Source organism: Micromys minutus (genome assembly GCF_963924665.1).
Source record: "Micromys minutus genome assembly, chromosome: 17".
In the NCBI taxonomy this organism is placed as follows: Eukaryota; Metazoa; Chordata; class Mammalia; order Rodentia; family Muridae; genus Micromys; species Micromys minutus.
In genome coordinates, this window is record NC_137952.1 from 41,176,159 (window position 1) to 41,196,613 (window position 20,455).

At 42.3% G+C, this 20,455-nt stretch overlaps 1 protein-coding gene and 1 pseudogene across 4 annotated transcripts in view; both read left to right on the plus strand.

Moving 5' to 3' along the window:
• Positions 1–20,455, plus strand: part of PLCB1 (phospholipase C beta 1) — a 644,223-nt gene that overhangs the window by 191,928 nt on the left and 431,840 nt on the right. For all 3 annotated transcript variants that reach the window (XM_080931577.1, XM_080931578.1, XM_080931579.1), the window contains exon 3: positions 12,208–12,276. In XM_080931577.1, the coding sequence (XP_080787703.1) occupies positions 12,208–12,276 (69 nt within the window). The remainder of the gene's footprint in view (positions 1–12,207; positions 12,277–20,455) is intronic.
• Positions 9,719–10,646, plus strand: LOC308431857 (annotated as a pseudogene). Its single transcript has one exon. The product of its transcript is annotated as an uncharacterized misc_RNA (transcript).

Genomic DNA, 20,455 nt, shown 5'->3' on the forward strand with positions numbered 1-20,455 from the left:
TAAATCTTAGGTTGTATCGTTTTAATGTTGGTTTTAGCCCTGCCCCAGCGGTATGTTTTCTTTGTGTGATTTTTTTTTTTTTTCTGGGAGTAGCTTTACTCAGGATTTCTTCTGGTCTTGGCCACTTTCATCTGGCTTCTGAACTCTCTCTCTTCCAAGTTCTGATTCCTTAACTTTTGAATGACGCCATGCTCCTTGCCAATTGATTTAAATAACGTGTCTGTTGTCATCATTTTTTCAACCTATTCAGATAAAGAGAGAAATTTTCTCAGCGTTCTCCTAAAGGTCAAGTCAGGGGCGTGTTATGGAAAACAAATGCCTTCTATTAGCTGCCCATGTTTGTTTTCTTTGGACTTGCTGTTCTGGGCAGTAATCTGGGCAAACATTAGGCCTTGTAAAAGAGTTTTTCACAACTTAGTCCTTCCTTTCTCATTGTCAGGAGGGCGAATGGGAACAGTTCCATGGTCCCTATTCAAAAGTTGAAGGACAGTGAAAACTACTCACCCTGTCTCCCTGGCGCTAACCACTTACTGCCTACCTCCCAAATGTATCTACATCTGAAGATTGAAATTTCTACGTTCTTTAAAATGCATCCATTTTTACTGAATCTGACAGGTCTGGATTTCTCTCTTCCCCTTCCCATACTAGCTACTACAGCCTTATTTCTTGAGGATCTATGATCCTCACCCCTCTCTGTCTTCAGAACCTAGGCCCCACCCACTGCTGGCACATTTATGAATATACTTGCATTGCCTTGAGTTTCATTGATGAAGTGTTGAATTTGAGCCTCACCTGATCACCAGGTCGGTTTTGTTTTTCCTGCATAGTTCTCTTAAAAACAAAAACCTACTGGCATTTTGGGGGTTATAACATAATTGTGACATTTCTTCCATCCCTTCCCTCCCTCTAAGCCCTCCCTTAAACCTACCCCCATTCTCCTTCAAATTCATGGCCTTCTTTTTTCCCACTAGTTATGACTGCATGTGTGTATGCACTTATAGAAACACATGTGTTTCCAGTGGACCTATTGGAAACCCTATTTATTTCACACAATGTGGTGCTATGCTGCGTGATCATATTTTGTCAGGCTGAAGAATGGGTCCACAGCCTCCTGTGTATTCCAGTGCTCCATAAGGAGAAAAGTCAAAGTTTGCCCCTTTTGCACTTTGGAAATCTAAACTCTTTCTTTTATTGAGCCTGCGCTGTCTTGCATTCCTCGTCAGTATTCACCTTCAGAGTCACCTGCCACTCTCCCTCTCCTTCCTAATAAGTAGCAATACCATGTTAATAATGTCCCTGAAAACACCTAGAAAATATGATTTGTATATTTTTAAAAAATGTATTTTTGCTGGGGTTAAAAAAAAAACATTTTTCCATATGTTTGGGAATTCAGACATGTAAATTTTCCATCTCTCCCTCTGTTTTCCCTATGAACCCCCAAGACCCTCCCTTTCCAACTCAACGCCTTTTTGTGTCTTGATCACCCAATGAGTCTAGTTAGTTAGTGCTGCTTGTGAATCTCTGAGTCAGGTCTGGAATAAAGTTATATGTGTCCCAAGAGGTTCAGAGAGCTTTCTTTTTTTTTTCCAAAGAGGAGTCAGAGTAGGTGGTTAAAAATGAAATCCATCCGTATGAAGGAGGAAGTCACACAGTGGGGATGAACATGTTTCCTGTTAGCAGTGAACATGACAAAATTAAGTCTGACTCGGGGATTAGGTAAATGACTGCCTTTTATAGCTTTGATTTTTCTTAGTAGGAAATATCCCTCCTTTAAAACCGGGCTCCTTCTCTTAGATAATGATGCTGCTATCATTTTTGCTAAAACTGTTGGCACACAGTTTGCTTCCATCTGTCTATGTCCCAGCAAGGGTCAAACTAGCTTAGAAGCTACTGATGATATAAGATGAATTGCTCAGCACTGACACAGAATTTGGACTGGAGGAGTGCCCATTAAGAGGGTCTGTCATAATAATGGCTTAGACATGCACAAGAGGGCTAGACCAAAGACATAATCATTAAGATCAGTGAGTGTGTATGATTCTGGCTGGGTTCTAGTTTAACCTCATTTTCTCAATTAGTAATAAATGACAAGGGATCTATTGTTTGAACTGATCACCCTCAACCCATGCAAGAAGTTATGTCTCAAAGGTGTATTAAGTTACTAGTAGCCACTGAAGCCCAAGAGGACTGGGGTGCGGCCAGGCAAGGTGGAAGTTCCAGCTAGCGCCCCAGCCTTAAATTACTCCTTCCTGCAAGCTCCAGAGCAAAACTTGTACAGAGAACTTTGTCCTGCCCTGTGCTCTGGTTGCCAGGCATCCTGTCTGCACCTGTCAATCAAAAGCTCAAGAGTTGCTCCCGGGTACACAGCCTTCCAGCGCTTCCTGCTGTCTCCTCCCCTCAGTGAAGTGCGTCCAGCAGGCCAAAGGTAGTCAAAGATCACAAATGCCCGTTGTGAGAGTAAAACAGACTGTGGGAGGTGGTGTCTAACTAGAAAAAGGGGCCAGGCAGGGAGCCAGGTGAGCAGCAAAGCGGATGTCCTGAATCAATGAAAAACAACCCAGGAGGACTTGAGCTTTTCCAGAGTGCTTCCTATGAACTGCTTGGTTTGTTTTGTGCTTGCATTAGTGCTGGGCCTGATCTGTAGCTGAATCAAAAGGAAAGTTTACTTTTAAATTCAGAGCACTTCAGGAGAACCTTGGGGCCCATATATTGATTGACTCTGAATGTTCTCCTCAGGAAAATTCATTAAGTCTCAATGCTCCCCATTAGAGTCCCAACCCCATATGGTACAAATTAGCATTTGGAAGAGACTCAGTTTGATCCCTCTGCCTTGCCAGAAAACTCACACTAATCTTAAGAAGCAAGTCATTGCAAAAGAAAAAGAAGCCATATATATATATATATTTCAATATAAGTAGATTAAATCCTCACATATTCAAAATGTCACATAAGATCAAAAGGGCCTTGGAAACCCATCATGGCTGAACCACAGACTCAATCAGACAAAATACAAACTTAGTGCTTAAAAATGTCTACTGTCTATTTTTAAACAAATAGTTGAAGGTGAAAATTAGTTTCTCCAGGTAAATTTCACCTTGTGGTTACAAAGATAAGGCAAGGCTAGATGCCATTTAGGTATGCTTCAGAGAACACCAGACATGCCCTGATTTAGTAACTAGAGAGCAAGGGAAGTGTATTTGATTGCTAGCCCAGAAGTCAATGCACAGGGTTTGAATCAGAACATCTGGAACTAAGCCAGCCATACTTAGAATGTGGCTCTGCCTCTGCCTGGCCTCCAGGGCTTAGCATCGAAGTAGTTGTGTTAATACACTTGCTGCTGATACAGACAGAAGTCTAAAACAAACTTTTTTCAGACCACTGATGAGCAGTTCTTTCATTGCTAGTAAGGACTTCGGTGCAATTCTTTCATAAATGGAATACAGTAGCCCGTCCAAGTCCAGTGTCCTGCCTAGCTGTGTTTAATTAGGCTTCTCTGTGGGTAGCCACTGGCTCCGTTTAAGATCTAGGGCAGAAGTTCTCTAACCTTGGTTTGTATTTGCATCACCTTGAGGCTTATTTTAAAACCACATAGTTTCTAGTGCAGTATGTCTAGGCGAGGACAAAGACTTTGTATTTCGCACATGTTCTCAAGTGGCATTAGAGACCTTCGTCAAAGGACCATATTGTCAAAACCACTCTGTTGAGACATGAAGGAGCTGAAGTAGTATAACTGTCATATGGTAAGTTGTGTGTTCAGTTCTAGTAAGATCATAGAATAGCAGCAGATTTAATGACCAGATTAAAAATTCTGCTGGCAGCTCACCCAGAGGGAAATGGGTCTAGGCCAGTGATAACATTTGAGAGGACTCAAAGGGACAATTTGGCTACCCTGAAATCATCTAGACTTCCCAAGGGGAAGCAGCTTGCTCCATGGCAAGTCTATAGCATCACCTGTTTCTTTCAAAAGACCTTTTACGGAAATTAGATTCTGTGCTCACCCAAAATATCCAGGGAGCTTGTTCTTAGCACTCAAGAAACCATTTGCAAAATGGTGGGTGCTATATTCTCCCTTAATCTGATTAGCATGAAATGGGTATGATCTCTCTGCACAGGGGGTAGCAGAAGATCGAGTGTAATCTTCATCGACGCTGATATTGTTTATTACCTGAGTCCAGAACAAATGCAGCACCATACACCTCTCACACACACCCCCAAATCAAAGGTGGCACCTCCCTCTATGGGCTACCTAGTAATAAGAACTAGTAAAGTCAAGCATGTTGTTTATAGTCTTCACCTATTTCTGTTCGTCCTCTTTAAGATAGGTATTTCACAGTGAAAGATATTATGAGGTCAAAATAAAGTCATGCTATCATTTGAGACGTTGCGTGGGAGTAGTGGAGTCTCTCTCTCCCGCCTCATAACAAATTAGCACACACTGAAATGGCAAACATCTCTCTTAGTGTTTCAATCTGTCTGCATCACACCCATTAGGGGCTCCCCGGGATGCAAGGAAGGCTTCAGGGTGACTGCTGCACATTTAGCTCTAATTTTGCCACCTAGGTTCAGGCAACCATCAACATTTACTTCCTCAACATTGTTCATCTGAGTTCCCTGTCTGCTAGAGATTTTTCTTTTATTTAAATAGGAGGCAACATAGCTGTCAGTTTGGAGCCCCTCTTCCTACCAGTCTCTTACTTCTAGATCTTCTGAGATGGCACTTTTGCTTAAGCCATCAGACTGAAAGTTTTCATGCATTCTGTAAAATCCTCCCGCCTTTGCCTTCTCTCCCAGCGTAATCCTGAGCTTGGTAGTTTATCACCCCTGCCACAGTCTCCTGGGCCAAAGCCAGAGTGGTTGTGTCCAGATGTGAATGGAAGTGCTTACATAAAAGTCCAGATGCCGCAGGGCCACCTTAGCACCCCCCACCCCCACTTCAAGTGGCAAAGATGTTGCCGAGTGTGATAAAATTACCCAGCTGACCAATAGTGGCAGCAAATATGTTAGCTCTGTCGTCTGTCAGAGGTTAGAATATGACAGAGTCAGTGCAATAGCACTGTTCGATGCAGCGACACCGGCTAGTCATCTCCTACATTTCTCCTGGCATATCTCCAGTCTCTGTTTTAAATCCTTCTACTTACTGATCCTGCTGGTTGTGCTAAGTACATGGTTCATGGCCGCCCCCTTCGTGATGAAGAAACCTTAATCCCGTCACAGCAAACTTCAATAAGCTTTTTGTCTCATTAATTCAAGCTCTCCGTAAGTTTTAACTGGAATGACTAACCTCCTCCTTGTGGATGTCTTCTGGCTTATCATCAGACTCTTTGAAGTTTATCCTTTTCTGCTCACTCTAGATATCAAAACTACAATGAAGACCAAGTAATTTCAAAGTTACCAGAGTCACCTCTTTCTGTCCCTTGGGTGTGTATCAAAAACATTCTAAAGAAAAGGAGTTATATGTTTACAGAATCAGTTTAGACTTACATCTTTTCATTATTTCCCACAAATATGGGTTAACAATGACTTATATAGTATGCCCACTGCCTTGAGCATTGTAAGTAAGCCAGAGAAGATTTAAAGTATCACAGAGGGTGTGTGTGGTGGTTTGAATATGCTTGGCCCATAGGGAGCGGCAATATTAGGAGATGTGGCTTTCTTGGCGCCATTCTTATCCAGAATGTTTCTGCACTCTCCAATTGTGATAAACCTGTCTTCCACCTCTCCAAGCTAAATGATTCTTCCATGTGCTCCCAGGGGAAAAGCCATACAGCAACATCCTGAAATTGTCTTTATTAGCATACCTCAAAGTGCCGATCCTTTGACCAGTAGCATCAGCACCAGCCAGAAGTTTATTAGAGATCAGCGTAATGAATATCCCACATGTGGAGGTAACACATAATCACACCACACACCATTAATATCTTCTCTGTGAAATGTTTATGGCTGTAATTGCTGTTCTGATTATGTATTGTGTGAACCTGAAGCCTGCTATTATATTGGGTGACTAATAGAATTTGGTACCAGTGCACAGAACTTGGTATTCAGGAAAGAGTTGCATTTTAAATTGTATTCTTTCCTGAATTTGCAGTGGATTTTATGGCTCATCTCCCTCACAGTAGGTTTGTGGCTGAGGAGTTGAAATCTTTTTTGCTGAATATAAACATTGGAGACCGTCCAGTCTTTCCTTAGCTCACTAGTCTTACTTTTCTCATTTCACATTCAAAACAAAAATCGGAAACAAAATTCCCAAAAACCTTTGATGGCTGCTGATTCACTATGTCTTCCATACAGATAAAGGGGGAAAGAAGCACATTATACAAGCGCATTTGCTGGTGGTCCTAAGACTGTGGTCCAATCATTGAAGATGGCAAGTCATTGAAGTAGGCCTAAAACAGATGTTTGCCGCTGTATTCTCTCTTTATGCACCTGAGCCAGGTGGATAGCTTAGAACTTAAACACCTCCTCTACTTCACTGCTTTAAAGACATCTCTGTGTTATAGAAATAGCAGGGAATTCTGCAACACAACACCATTTTAGTGACTAGTTAAATTTCTGAACACCTAAAGATATTTCCTTCGGGACAAATTCATTATAAAGGAACTTTAAAAGTAGAAGGTTATGATGTTTTCTCTTAATTACATCAAAGCCAATGCTAGACTACTCACTAATAGTCATAGTTTTATATTCGGTGGGTATTACTGACAGCTCCCTGTAGAAAAATGAGTTAGAGAATTATCATAGAACTTCTGTTATATAGCCCTTCTCCATCATGTTTGGCTAAAAGCCATACAGCAACATCCTGAAATTGTCTTTATTAGCATACCTCAAAGTGCCGATCCTTTGACCAGTAGCATCAGCACCAGCCAGAAGTTTATTAGAGATCAAATTCTCATGCTCAGTGTCTTTAGCCTTTCGAGTTTCTCTAGTGCAGGCTACATTCTCAGGGCCACTGGTATGTTCCGTATTGTCACCATTTAATAATTAATGCAAGTTGTACCCAGCAAGCTTTGCAAAGCTAGAAGGTACCAACTGTCAAACAAGCCAAGAAAGGGACCACACGGTGCTTTATAATGGATTGGGTCATTAAAACTATTAATACAGGAAAATTAAGCCAGAAGAAGTTTCAGTAACATGAGCAACATTTCTGTGATCCTGCACTTTGTTTGCATTCTGGATTCTCTCCATCATGAAGGAGAGAAAGAGATGCAACAAAACCCCCAGAGGAATGGTATTGTGTGTAAACGGAGGCTGGGGATACAATTTTAATCATCCCTTTCCAGCTGAAAGGACCCATGGACTTCCACCTGGGTCTTCCCTATGCCACATTACACACCCCATGGTGCCCTTGATGCTTTTTCTGAACACACAATTTTACACACCACTGAGAGAAACCCCTTAGCTCTGTGCTATCAGAATGAATCCCTAGGGTAGCTGGCATTAACTATCACTTACAGCCGGGGCGATGAAACCTTCCCAGGAGCTGGTAGCACGGAACAATATTCATTATCTCCAGTATAAAAGTAATGAGGCCTACTATGTTCTTTGTGAACTTAGTTTGGGCTTTGTGTATAAACAAGCAAGGAATGTTTCAGTCCATTTGTTCAATGGAGCGAAAAAGCTTTGAATAGAAAGTGTTACTCTCAAACTTTGGTAAGTATATAATGTGGGTATAGATATGTTTTATTCTACCCATGGGATATGGACTGCCACATATATACATACATACATATATATATATACACATATATACATGCATACATACATACATACATACATATATACATAAATATACACATATATACATACATACACATATACATACATACATATATATGTATATATCTTTCCATATCTGCTGTATCTGCTATATGAATGCTTTATGCTCATGGTTCCATATGCATCTTCCCCTACTTGGTCCTCCAGGAGAATCTATCTCAGCCCTCCTCCATATATAATTTACAAAGCCAGGAATTCTACCCCATCTTTGTTCATTAACCTCCCCAGCTAGTATCTGCAGGTGTTTAAAAGTATCTCCTTTAAAAGGGAGTGACTGGTTTACTCACAGTTCCTCAAAATGGAGATCCTACTTCATTTTGTGATTCAGTTCTCATGATTAGCCTATGGATGGCCAGCAATCAGTAAACAATGGCAAATGAATTAATGAATGCCGTTTGCTCTTGGACAGATTTCTCACATCAATGAATCTCAAACAGGAAAGCAGCTTGCTTAAGGTCTTAGTCCCAGTGAGGAAGCCAGAAGCCCTGGTTCTGCTGGTGATCTTCCTCCTTCCTTATGCCACAGTCTATTCCAGAACTCCCCAGTGACAAACCCTTGCTCTGTACCATACCTCTCAGATGGCCATAATGTTCCCATCTTGTAGATTAAACTTCCAAAGGCTTTATGGGCACCTCCCTTCCTTCCTCTTCAGCAAAGCTGGAGATAAAGAAACCCAGGCTTGGGCTTTAAGTTCATCAAGTCTGGTTTTCCATTATTTCTCCAGGACAGATCCATGATGCAGATGCTTAACCCACACACTGAAGGGCAGGGCGACAGCACCCTTTTCTGGGTCCCTGCAGTACTGTGAGTAGAGGTCTGTTTGCCTGATCCTCATATGTCACTCCATGCTGTATGCTAAGGTTTCCGCACGGCAGTCACAGTGCAGATGAAGCCAGGAGATCCACCAGGATGTGAAAGGACTTCGGAGGTGGAATAATTGTGGGAAGAAGTCTCCTCCAACCACCCTCCACTCCATGTCTCAGAGAGTATTCTTGAGTATCTTGGATGAATTGTCTAGAGAGTCTGTTATGGGTTATCTAGAGTCTGCTGTCAGATGAATCAGATTATCATCACACCTTTTCTGAGATGGGGGGTGGGGTGGGGGATAGATATCTGTATTTCATTGACTTCTGATCAGGTAACATTTGTTGGCTAATTACAACCCCCTTTAAGGGAGATCTATTTCACTCTGCTCCCTGATTGAAGCACCTACATTGCAAACCTATGATCGCAGTCCATCCGTAGATGCTCAGGGTTCCCAACCCTCTGGCGCTGTGTTCCAAGACTTTGCTTCACATGTTTAATATTTAATCCAAATGGGGAACTGAGGGTCACCCCGATACTCCCTTGTTGGATCGCCACCGCGCACACAGCGTTGTTATTTTTGTTCATGGCTTATTTTTTTGGTCTTTCTCTTATTTATCTCCCCATGTATGGGCTGTGTCTCTAAATATCTGAAGACTATGAATACCTTAGGTTCATCTTAAACTTCTGCGCCATTCTTATCCAGAATGTTTCTGCACTCTCCAATTGTGATAAACCTGCCTTCCACCTCTCCAAGCTAAATGATTCTTCCATGTGCTCCCAGGGGAAAGTCCTCTTTCCTAACTTCTAACTTGGCCTTAGCATCCTCTTGCTTGTCATAGACATATCCACTTCTTTATGCTCCTTCTCCCCTACTTGATGGAACTCCAAAAATATATTGCACATTTCTTGTGTCCTGGAGTAATTAGGTATTATATTTGTTTGAATAATAAATTAAAAAGTACAACTCGGAGAGTTGTGCCGGTGTCCGGGTCTGAGAAGAGCTGGAGGAAGTGGTGGCCTTGGGAAGATGCTGCTCTTCGACGTAAACTGCAATTGATTAGGGATCGTTTTCAGACTCATGTTCGAAGTGAGAGTTCACATAAGTGAGGTACACATTGCTGTCTTGAAGAAGGGGAGAATGGATTTATCAGGAGTGAAAAAGAAGAGCTTGCTAGGAGTCAAAGAGAAAAATAAAAAGTCCAGTACTATCCTTCTCCTACCAAGCGCAAGGACTGCTCTGATGAGAAGTCCAAGGATTGAGCTAAAGATAAAGGGGCCACTAAAGAGTCATGGGAGAAGGATCGCGGCAGAGATGGACTCGGAAGCAATGCAGTGCCTCAAGCGGAAGCAGCAGCACCAAATCTAGGTCCAGCTCAACCCCCAGCTCGGGCTCCAGAACCAGCTTTGGCTCAACCAGTGGCTCTAGCTCTTCCTCTGCATCCAGCCGCTCAGAAAGCTCCAGCACATCCCGAAGTTCCAGTTCTAGCAGCTCTTCCGCCCCCCCCCCCAACCCCCCCCCCCCCCGCCGCCGCCGCCGCCGCCCTTCTTGGCGCAGGCGTGGTACAGGCGGCATTCCTGGTCTAAATCCAAACCACCCGAAAGAGATGAAAAAGAGAGGAAAAGGCGAAGCCCGTCACCTAAACCCACCAAAGTTCACATTGGAAGGAGGCTCACTAGGAATGTGACCAAGGATCATATTATGGAAATGTTTTCTACTTATGGGAAAATTAAAATGGTTGACCTGCCCGTGGAAAGAATGCATCCTCATCTCTCAGAAGTCTATGCATATGTGGAATTTGAGAATCCAGATGAAGCAGAAAAGGCACTGAAACACATGGATGGAGGACACATTGATGGCCAAGAGATCACAGCTACTGCTGTGCTGGCACCCTGGCCTCAGCCACCGCCTCATCGATTCAGCCCGCCCAGGAGAATGCTTCCACCACCTCCCATGTGCTGTAGGTCACCCCCACTGAGGAGGAGAAGCTCTCTCTGTGCGTAGGAGGTCTCGATTTCCAGGCCGCCGCCAGCACAGGAGCCGATCCAGCTCCACCTTCTCCGGATAAACAGGGACATCGATTCATACCGCCGTAACGTATGTTCCCCAGACTCAGTTTTGTTCTTTTCTTTAGCCAAATGAGGATCTGTAAGGAAGGATCCCGTACCCCAGGGTAGGCTTTGGAGACAGCAGTTGAGATATTTCCTCTGCAGGAGGGTTCTGGCTTGTAGAGATACTGTTAATTCAGGACGGTGCCCAGAGAGGTACCCTGTAGTTTTCTGGCTAGAAAGTTCACCCCTTCAGTGTCTTGATGACTGTTGGGTAGCAGTGCCAACTGGAACATGGTAGCACACCATTGTCCACAGGTGACCTAGGACCAGTCAGACAACCTGGTCAAGCCCTGGCTGTCGCTGTACCATACCTGTGGAAAGGACCAAGCCGCTGTTCTGTTAGGCCTGACCATGTCCCCCGCTGAGTACCCTTCAACTTCTAGGGTTAAAACTTTTGAAGGATTCCTCCATAAATGGTTGTCTTTTCTGTCCTGCGTCTCAGTTTCTTCAAAACTGGCCAGCCAGTTCTCCAGGGTCCTCGTGAAGCCCCCATTGTCACCTACAACTCATGGTGATGTTGCAGGTTAACCTTGGCAATGTTATTGCCCGGTTTTGCTTCTATTGTACAGTCCATACTTATAAAATTTGTTTTGAATTTTATAACTTTGTAGCATTTTAGACAAGGCTGTGTTTGTACTTGTGAAGCCAAAGGACTATTGAGTAAAACTAGGGTTAGAATGCAAACTGAAAAAAAAAAGTACATCTGGTAATGATTACATGAAAGTGTAATTACCTGAAATTTGTGTGTAAAAGGCTGACAGCAGAAGTAGTGTGTACAGTGTGTGTGTGTGTGTGTGTGTGTGTGTGTGTGTGTGTGTGTGTGTGTGTGAGAGAGAGAGAGAGAGAGAGAGAGAGAGAGAGAGAGAGAGAGAGAGAGAGCTGATGGAAGCACATCCTTCCTCTGGCCTCTCTAATCTTACCTCCATGATTTCCCTCATACCTAACTGCACTCACAGGGACTCCAGGGTTTCTTTTCAACTGTGGGACAAAGAAACTGGATTTCTTTTGCCTTTGGAAGAGAGCAGTGGTTCTCAACTTGTTTGTTGTGACCCCCACATGGGTCAAATAACAGATATCCTGCATATCAGATATTTACATCACGATTATAGCCATAGTAAAATTACAGTTATGAGGTAGCAACTAATGATGTTATGGTTGGTGGGGGAGGGAGGTTACCACAACACGGGGAACTAACTGCCTTGAAGGTCCATAGCATTCTGGAAGTTGGGAACCACTGTCTTAGAGGATGTAGGGTGCAAACCATGCTTTTAACTGTTTAAGGATGCTTTGGCAAATATATTGGAATCTGTGTTAAACTGAGCAGTTAGCAGTGACAATCTTATTTTCTCTTTTTCCTGATTCAATGAGACATGATATGGGGGCGAGGGGTAGCTTTCTGCAGTCAAGTCCCCAGGCAAACTTCCAGATGACAATATTCTTTAAAGTGATGTCGATAACATAAAACAAAGATGAACGATCTGTGCGGTTTCCTAACAACTTCCCGTTTTTGCTTTTCAGGAGACGGAGCTGTTAGATCTCAGCCTCGTCAAGGATGCCAGGTGTGGGAAGCATGCCAAAGCTCCCAAGGTAGGGAGCGGAGCCGGTGCCCGCACCAGCTGTTGCTTTGATTCTTTATCTGTGTCAAGATATCAATTAATTACCCCAGTTAAAAGTTCCTGTGTTGCAGCTGTTGTGAAACACCAGCCACTGTGCCCTCCTCACCTCCAGCTTCACGAAAAGATGGAGGTGATGAGGGAGTGTACGGCCTCATTGCTCTGCGCTTATCTGAAGAAAGCTGTAGATCCTTGTCATACCAGAGAAGTCACAGAAAACTCTTTTACAATACGGCAAAACACTATAAATTGTGAGTGGAAAAATTCATACTGGCCCATGATCTGCCTTAGTCACTAAAAATACTGTGTAAAGTTACTTTCGGGCAATGTGTATGAGAATGAATTTTGTGTTTAGATTTGGGTCATAGTAAGAAGATATGTGAGTACATCTACACCAGCGTTTCAAAATTCAAAAATTTTAAATCAGAAGCGCTCTTTTCCCAAGTATTTTGAACAAGGTTTACTCGGCCCATGTTGGTTACTTTCAAAGCTATTTTGCATGTTTCTTTACTTTCTGCCATAACCCACATTCATCGTCATAAACAGAGACAAAAGGAAGCTCAAATTCTGTGCAGCTAAAACAAGGGCATCTATAAATCTGAAAGTTAATTCGGCACATTAGTGATGAGGATATTTCAGGACATGTAAAGAGGAATGTCATCGGTTTGGGTTCGCAACATATTTTCTGAAGATAATATTCAAATGCTGGGTGAAGAAAATGCACTTTTAACTTATCTAGTTGTTCAAAACTCTTTGTTATGGGATTTGATATTTAAGGCATTAGACACTTCATCCCTGGGGGAGAAAGTGTATCAGCCAAGCAAGGAGACAGGGGAGTTGCCATTTAGGAGTTTAAAGTAGCAATTTTCTTTTCTAGTGTCTTCCCACAACTGTTGTCTTAGCCTCTAAAAGTCAGAAGAGTTTCTTTAGCATCCAGAATGATCTGTCGCTTTAGAGGTACAGAGAAATCATCAGTTGGAATAATGTTTCCTCACAGACATCTTGCAGACGTAGGTTGGTGCTGACACTCTGACACAGAGCGATCACCAAATGCTGGGATCAGCTACGTGGGTTAAATGGTTGAATAGAAAAATGTAACAAAAAAATCATATTTACAAAGAAAAATAACAAATGCTTTGGAGAAGGCTTCTACATGTATTTCATGTGAATCCTGTTTACCTCCTATCTTCTCGTAGAGGGGATTTCCACATCTGCTGTTTGCACTCCACATCTTGGAATTAATGTTATTGATGATGCAGAATTATTCCTGGTTCAGGGTTAGCAAAGAATCTTTTGTCTCATCTTCAAACGCTGTTTTGCCAGCTTTCATGCCAGCCTGTTAGCTCTGTATATTGCATCAGTAACTTAGCCGAAAATCTTGCCTTTTAACCTGGGGTTATTGGCCTCACCTGATAGCAATACTATCTGAGGACAGTTGCACACCCCGCCTCACCAGCCCCGACTGGTTGTCAGTAGATCCCACTGTTCCCCCAAGCCTCAGGAGTCAAAGCCAGTCCCATGGCCCAGGCTGGCACTGGCCTCTTTCCCTGTGAATGAGCTCCCGGCTAGCTTATCAGTAAGTACTTGGATTATGGATGCTGTTTGATAAATGTCCATTGGATGTTAATCAACAACAGAAGTGGCATCTGCACTGCGTTCAGCTGAGAAACTCTGATTAGATCTCAAAGTGCCTCCTGTGGGGAAGTGCCTTCGGAACCCACGCTACTCGGCTTGCGTGTTTCTGCCGACACTCTCTGGGAGACAAGGCTTGCGTTCTCTGTGTGCCGGTCCCCTTCCTTGCTCTGAGCTTTACTCTGTGTTCACGTTGCTGAAGCAGGTTCTCTTCTATTTACCTGGACGGCCTGGCAGAGACTGACTTCCTCCTCACAAACTCAGGGGTAATGCTAGGTACTTAGTAGGGATGCTGTGAGGAGACAAGAAAATAATTTATTCACAAACCATTCGCACAGGAGACCTCAAATTTGACTTCTCATGAAATCACCTGGGAAACATTTTTTTTTTTTTTTTTTTAAATATAGTTGCCTAGTTCTCACCTCCCCACAAAGTCTGGTTTCCCAGGCATAAAATGGCTACAGACGGTGCATGGATTCAGGGTACTGAAAAACAAATTTTAGCAGAGTACGGGCATCACTATTTTAGTGTGCTGATGTTACTGACATCTTTAAAAAAAAAAAAAAGTGGCAGAACCGAAGACCTCCTCTACGCCCGGCAAGCGCTCTATCCCTGAGCTATTCCCAACCCTTCCCCCCAACCCCTTTTTAAAATATCATTTTAAAATTTCAAATCTGATTTTTAGGAAGTTAATTTTCATCTCATTTTCTTAAATTGGAGGAGTTGAAATGACAGGAGTGATCTGGGCAGGCGTCTTGTTAAAGGAGTTTTTCCTCTCCACGGGCAGTGGAGGAAGAATATGTCAATGGAAGACTCCTTAATTTGACAAAGATGACCTCCTTTCAACCTGCATACATGCACACATAACTTATCGAAAACGTGTGCAGTGTTCAAGTGTTATTCAGCAGCTCGGGGTTATGGCATCGGGGACAATAGCCATGGTGAGCCTGGATTTATCTCCATCTTCTCCCACACAGTGGCATACTCAACAGCTCTTGGTTGACATCGAGACAAGAATGTACACAAAGAAGGGTTAAAGCCTTCCAGAATGAGTCCAGTAGAACACCTTGTTGAACAAGGTGTGTGGCCTGAGGAATATGGCTGCTTAATGGGTAGAGACCATGAAGGATGAATGCCTTGATAGTATACAACCTTAATCCCAGCACTCAGGAGGCAGAGGCAGGTGGATCTCTTTGAGTTGAGGGCAAACCTGTTCTATACAGTGAGTTCCAGAACAGCCAAAGCTATAAAGTGAGACCCTTTCTTTTAAAAAAAAAAAAATTGCTGGAATAAAAAGTTTGCAGGATTTTAGAACAGAAAATTCAAAATAAAAAGTGGAAAATGCAGTTTAGAAAAAGTTTAAAAAGGTAGAACAACATTGAGATGTCCTAATCCCAGGCATTGGGAGGCTGGGGTGGGGATGCCAAGTATGAACCCAGCCTGGGCTGCACAGCAAGAATACCCTGTGTTTAAAAAACAAACAAACAAAAGCGGACAAACAAAAAGAAAAAAATGAAAAAGCAAAAGAGAAAAGCAAACAAAAGAAACCAAACTAACACAAAAAAGAGGGGTCCATTAGAAGGCACAGAAACAGCATGTGAAAAGCTGCCGACTCAGGAAAACAGCAAAGTAGCAGGAGAACAGATCCAGTGTAAGACTTTGTGTAGAAGCTTCTAGATCAAAGGAAAAGCACCCAGGGAGTAAAGTAGATGTTTATCAAAATACTAAGGCACCCTGCAAATCTTTATCTATGTATGTGGAATGTCTTTGTTTTCCACAGCATCTTGCTACATAAAAATTCAACACTGGGCTGAGAATGAGCTGTTTTCTGTGCCTGCTGTGATTTGTAATGACATTTTTAGGAACCAGAGAAGGCAATGTGATGCCCTTGCTAATGAACTTAAATGCCGACTTCCAGCATAGTGCACAGGGTGAAAAATCTGCTCTTCTGGGCACAGCCTTTATTCAAGCCCCTGGTTTTCAAACATCTCACTGGAAGGAGTTAGGGAGACTGTAGTCTAAATGTAAAAAACACAAGACACCGTATAGCTCTATCTATAAAATGCTTAGCTCTTCCTTCTTCCTGGCCTTTTCCCTCTGCTTCACTGCCCATTTTCCAAGTGTACTTCCCAGCCGGGCACTGAGGCACACACACAGCACGTACATGTGGTGCATGCTGCCCATACCTACTCCGTGGGCTGATTTCAAAAGAAAGTCTGTTCTCAGACAGTGACACTGTGCTGTCAGATCTATCAGTAGTTCTTGACCTGGCAGATTAATTTCATGGCTGGTGTCCAGCGTTAATTAAAATAGACTCGACTAGAATTAAACATTCAGTCTGGTACAGGGCAGTTCCTCTCGTGGAATGTTACTGCGTACGTGCAGTTCCTCTTCCAGGTCCTGGGACAAAGTATGTGTCTTTGCTATTCGGCTGCATGAGAGAGACGAGAAGATGCAAATGCAGAAAAAAATGACATCATCGCCCTCACAATCCTTGGGATTCAGCACATAAGTAGGTGTGCTGAAGAGTAATCACACAGGGACAAAGTTCTTGGCTGCTGTGCCACCGATGAGCTTAAAGATGATGTGCCTTCCTTCTGCTGAGCCTCCCTTTTCTCATCCGTACAATGGGACCATGGTGGATTTCTGCTTCTAAGAGTCCAGTTTCTGCTAGCCCTTCATCCAAATTTTATGAGGGAATGGATCATACTCAAATGTTTCATTTTATAGATTCCAGAACTAGTGTCCAGCATATTGACCTAACCTAAAGCTTCTCCCCATGGACATAAAATCAGGTGGAAGTAAAGAAAAACAAAAGTCACAGGATATAAACCAAAAGAAAATAATATTTATGTTAAACTTTATACATGGCTTCCTGAAGGTAATGCTAAATTGAATTTAGTCTCCATAGGAAGAATAGTCACAGTGACAAAGAACTCCCAACTTTATATCATGTATGATTCCCAGGCTGCCTATATTCAGTTTTCAATGCCACATATGGCAAGATTTGTGAGAAATGTCACTATGATGTTTCTTTTGAGATTGACTTTTGTAAAGTGAACTGTTACACTCTCCTGGCCACCAGATCCTTTGAGTGATAGAGGTCAATTTATTCCAGATCTGCTATGCTAATTTCAATATGAATGCTTTGTAAATATCTAGGTCAATAATTACTTTCTAAAATTATAGTATATAGGATTAGCAGAATCTCCTGAGGCCTGTTAGAGTAAAATTAAAATTTAAAAATTGATTAGCCTTTGATTTTATCATCTCTATGCAGAAAGTGATACTTTTATTATTGCTATTTTTTAACTAGATTCTGAAGGGTTCCTTGTTTCTAGGCAGCCTGCACCTAGGTCTGGGCGAAATAACAGTGAACACACAAGGGAAACAGCTCTGTCCCTCTGTCTCTTGAGTTTGAGAGTCTTCAAGAAGTGACCGGGAACCTTGAGTTCTGTGTTGGCTCACTTCCTATGGAAAAGGATTTCTACCCTGGTGAGTTCCATGTAGCCAGTCTGATATCAGAAAGTGCAGAAAGGAGTAAAGCATCCCATGGCCTTTAGCCCCATGAACACATTTCATAGTATGGGGATGGAGAGATGACAAAAGAGTGCCAGCTAGAAAAACAAGCTAGGAAGGAAACCCTAGACCTTGAGTGATGGGGAGGCATTTGGCTTTACATTGCTGTTACAGAGTAAGTCGATGAAACAGGAATTTAATGAGAGGCAGATTTGAGAGTATGACCCACCCACCTGCAGAGCATCCAGGTCTAGGAACCAGAGAAAAGCAAGAGCTCCAAGTTGGGATCATACATCAACTGTACTACAGGGGGGTTCAATCCTGAGAGCATGCCAGCGGCTTGAGATGTTGTCTAAGCATAAAGAAGGAGACAGACTTCTGAGGCAGACAAAATTAGAGTCTTTGGAGCAGAACTGGTGGGCAGTTCTGACATCTGTGTTGAGAACAGACCTCAGCAAGTAAAGGAAGAAGGAAGGGAGATGAATAAATGGCCACTCTAGCAATCCTGGATAGTAATGTCGGTGATTCATGGTCAAGTTGGCAGCTGCTGAGGTAGTGAAAACCATGGTAGCATGTAAACACACCTTAAATATGAGAACTTGGTGTGATGGATATGATGAGAAAAGAGAGAATTTAGAAATTAAGTATTTTTACCTTGAAAATCTAGCATAATTGGTTTGTTATCTCCTGATAGAGGAAAAAAATAGAAGAAAGGAATACAGTTTTAATGTGTTCTAGAGTCTGGATGTGGATACTGGATCTAGATGTCTACATCTAATTTAGATCTAGATCTTGGTTTTGATTAATTAAATGGTCGTGTTTCCTGTCAAATGCCTGATGTTAAAAAGGTTCATAGTGATTTCAGAGGTCTTGGTCCTAGAAATGGAACTTTGGCTTTTTAAAGCTTAGATGAGATGTCCTAGGAGATATTTGAATAAAAGAAGAGCTCTCAGGCTGGGGAGGTTCAGGAGATTAGAGTCCTTGTTCTGCAAGCCTAGGACTTTAGTTTGAATGCCCCCAGCATTGTTGTAAAACAGTGCAGCATAGATAGACATGTCTGGAGCCCCAGAATTGGGAAGCAGAGGCAGGTGGATCCTGGGAGACCATTTGCAAACTACTCTTGCCAAAATGATGAGCTTCTGTTTGATTAGGGGGGCTTCTTTCTGGGTGATAGGGCAGGGAAAAAAGGGAGAGACCCTGAAATCCTGTTCCAAAATCCAAATGCTCACTCATGGGCAAATGTCCCTTCACACTTGTATAAACTATGCCCACACGTGAAACACGGTGCATGAATACACACAGAAAAAATTCGGAGGTAGAGGGAGGTGGGAGAAAGGGGAGGGGACGTTTTCAGAACTACATCCTGATGTCTATGGCACCTAGACATTGATGACTTTTGTGAAGAGCCAGAAAAAGAGTACTTTACCAAAGAGTTGAAAGCAGAAACCCAAGTAAGCAGGCACGTATGACCAGTGTCTCTCTAGGATGAATGTAAATATGAAAATGTAGCATATGCTTCCGTATTGAGTATTTGTTAGCCTTGAAGGGCTGAAATTTTAATGTGCACTTCATGAGCAAATCCTGAAGATACTTGGCTACAGTTAAAAAAAAATGGCATCTAGGGAGGACAATGGAGGTGTGACTCCATTCAAAGATCAAAGAGCCAGAGTATTCCCATTCAGAGTGGTGAATGCCAGGGCTGTGGGGGAAAACGTGAAGGTGGTCCCTTAGTTCAGAGCTCAGTTTGAGAAGAGGAAGGAGCCCCGTGGGTGTATTAAATGCTGGCGGTACCACAGTTGAGTTTTTTAATGTCTGGGATTATTTGCAAATCACACCTTGAATTAAAAAAAGTAAAATGTCTGAGAGAACATACCAGATGAGAGCCCTCATGTCCCTCAAAATGCATTTAAGAAAGAGAAGGTAGTTGGGGTGGAGGATGGGGTACAAGTGGTATTTCCTCCTAGGTATTTATTTTCCTACTGAATCTTTCTATTTAGGAACCTACTGCATATTCTCTCAAAATCCCCCTATGTTATAAACATGTCTTGCTAGTATTCATAAAGGGCTGTTTGCTTAAGAGTTGTCAGATACCAAATAGCTCCTCATAGGATTTGGATGCCCACATAGGATTCTCATAATGAGCTGTTATTGGTTGTTCTACAACAGTGGTTTCAATGAATCATCTCCCATCCTCAGAGTTAAAAAATGAGAACTTTATTTATTGCCCTTCTTGGCTTTTATCAGCACATTTCCTGACTTTTTCTAGATTCATCATTATATGAAACTGCAGACATAAAGCCTGATGTAGATACTTGTGTGAAAAAAGGAAGAAAAGGACACTTAGTGCAACAAAATCAAAGGGTTCTTTATTCTCACTAACCAGTTAATGAGATCGACCTCTGGCCCTTATTCTGGGCTTCAACCATTTTTTAATTCACCTACGTGTTGCAAGAGCTTTTCCAGAGTTGTTTTTATCATTCTGTTTCTATAAATGTGTTTATGGTTTTTTTTTTCACTAAATGGAAGCAAAATAGAGATTTAAAAAAAAATTTTTAGAACAAGTGTGTGTGTGTGTGTGTGTGTGTGTGTGTGTGTGTGTGTGTGGTTTTTACAGCTATTCCCATTTAACTTTAAATGTAAATTATATGGCATGGTTCCTTTTTATGTTCATTAAATTCCATATATGCCAGTAGTTTCCTTGGAAACAGAAACCTTTATATAACTTTGGTAGCAGAAACATTAGGATCCTGGAGTTGGCGAGAATGGGTGCCTATTTGTACTTGAAATCCTGTAGCTGTTTTTACCTGAACCTTACCCTCAAGGACATTTTATAATGGACACAAGAAGACCCTGAAAGTGACCATTAAGGAACAGCATATCCTCTCTAATGGCTGGAAGCTTTTACTTCCTCCAAAGCATTTTTCAGATCTGAGGTCTTGGATATTAGAATAAATCCCCTTACTTGAGGGGATCTTAGTATGTCTCTTACCTGCAGTTAAATT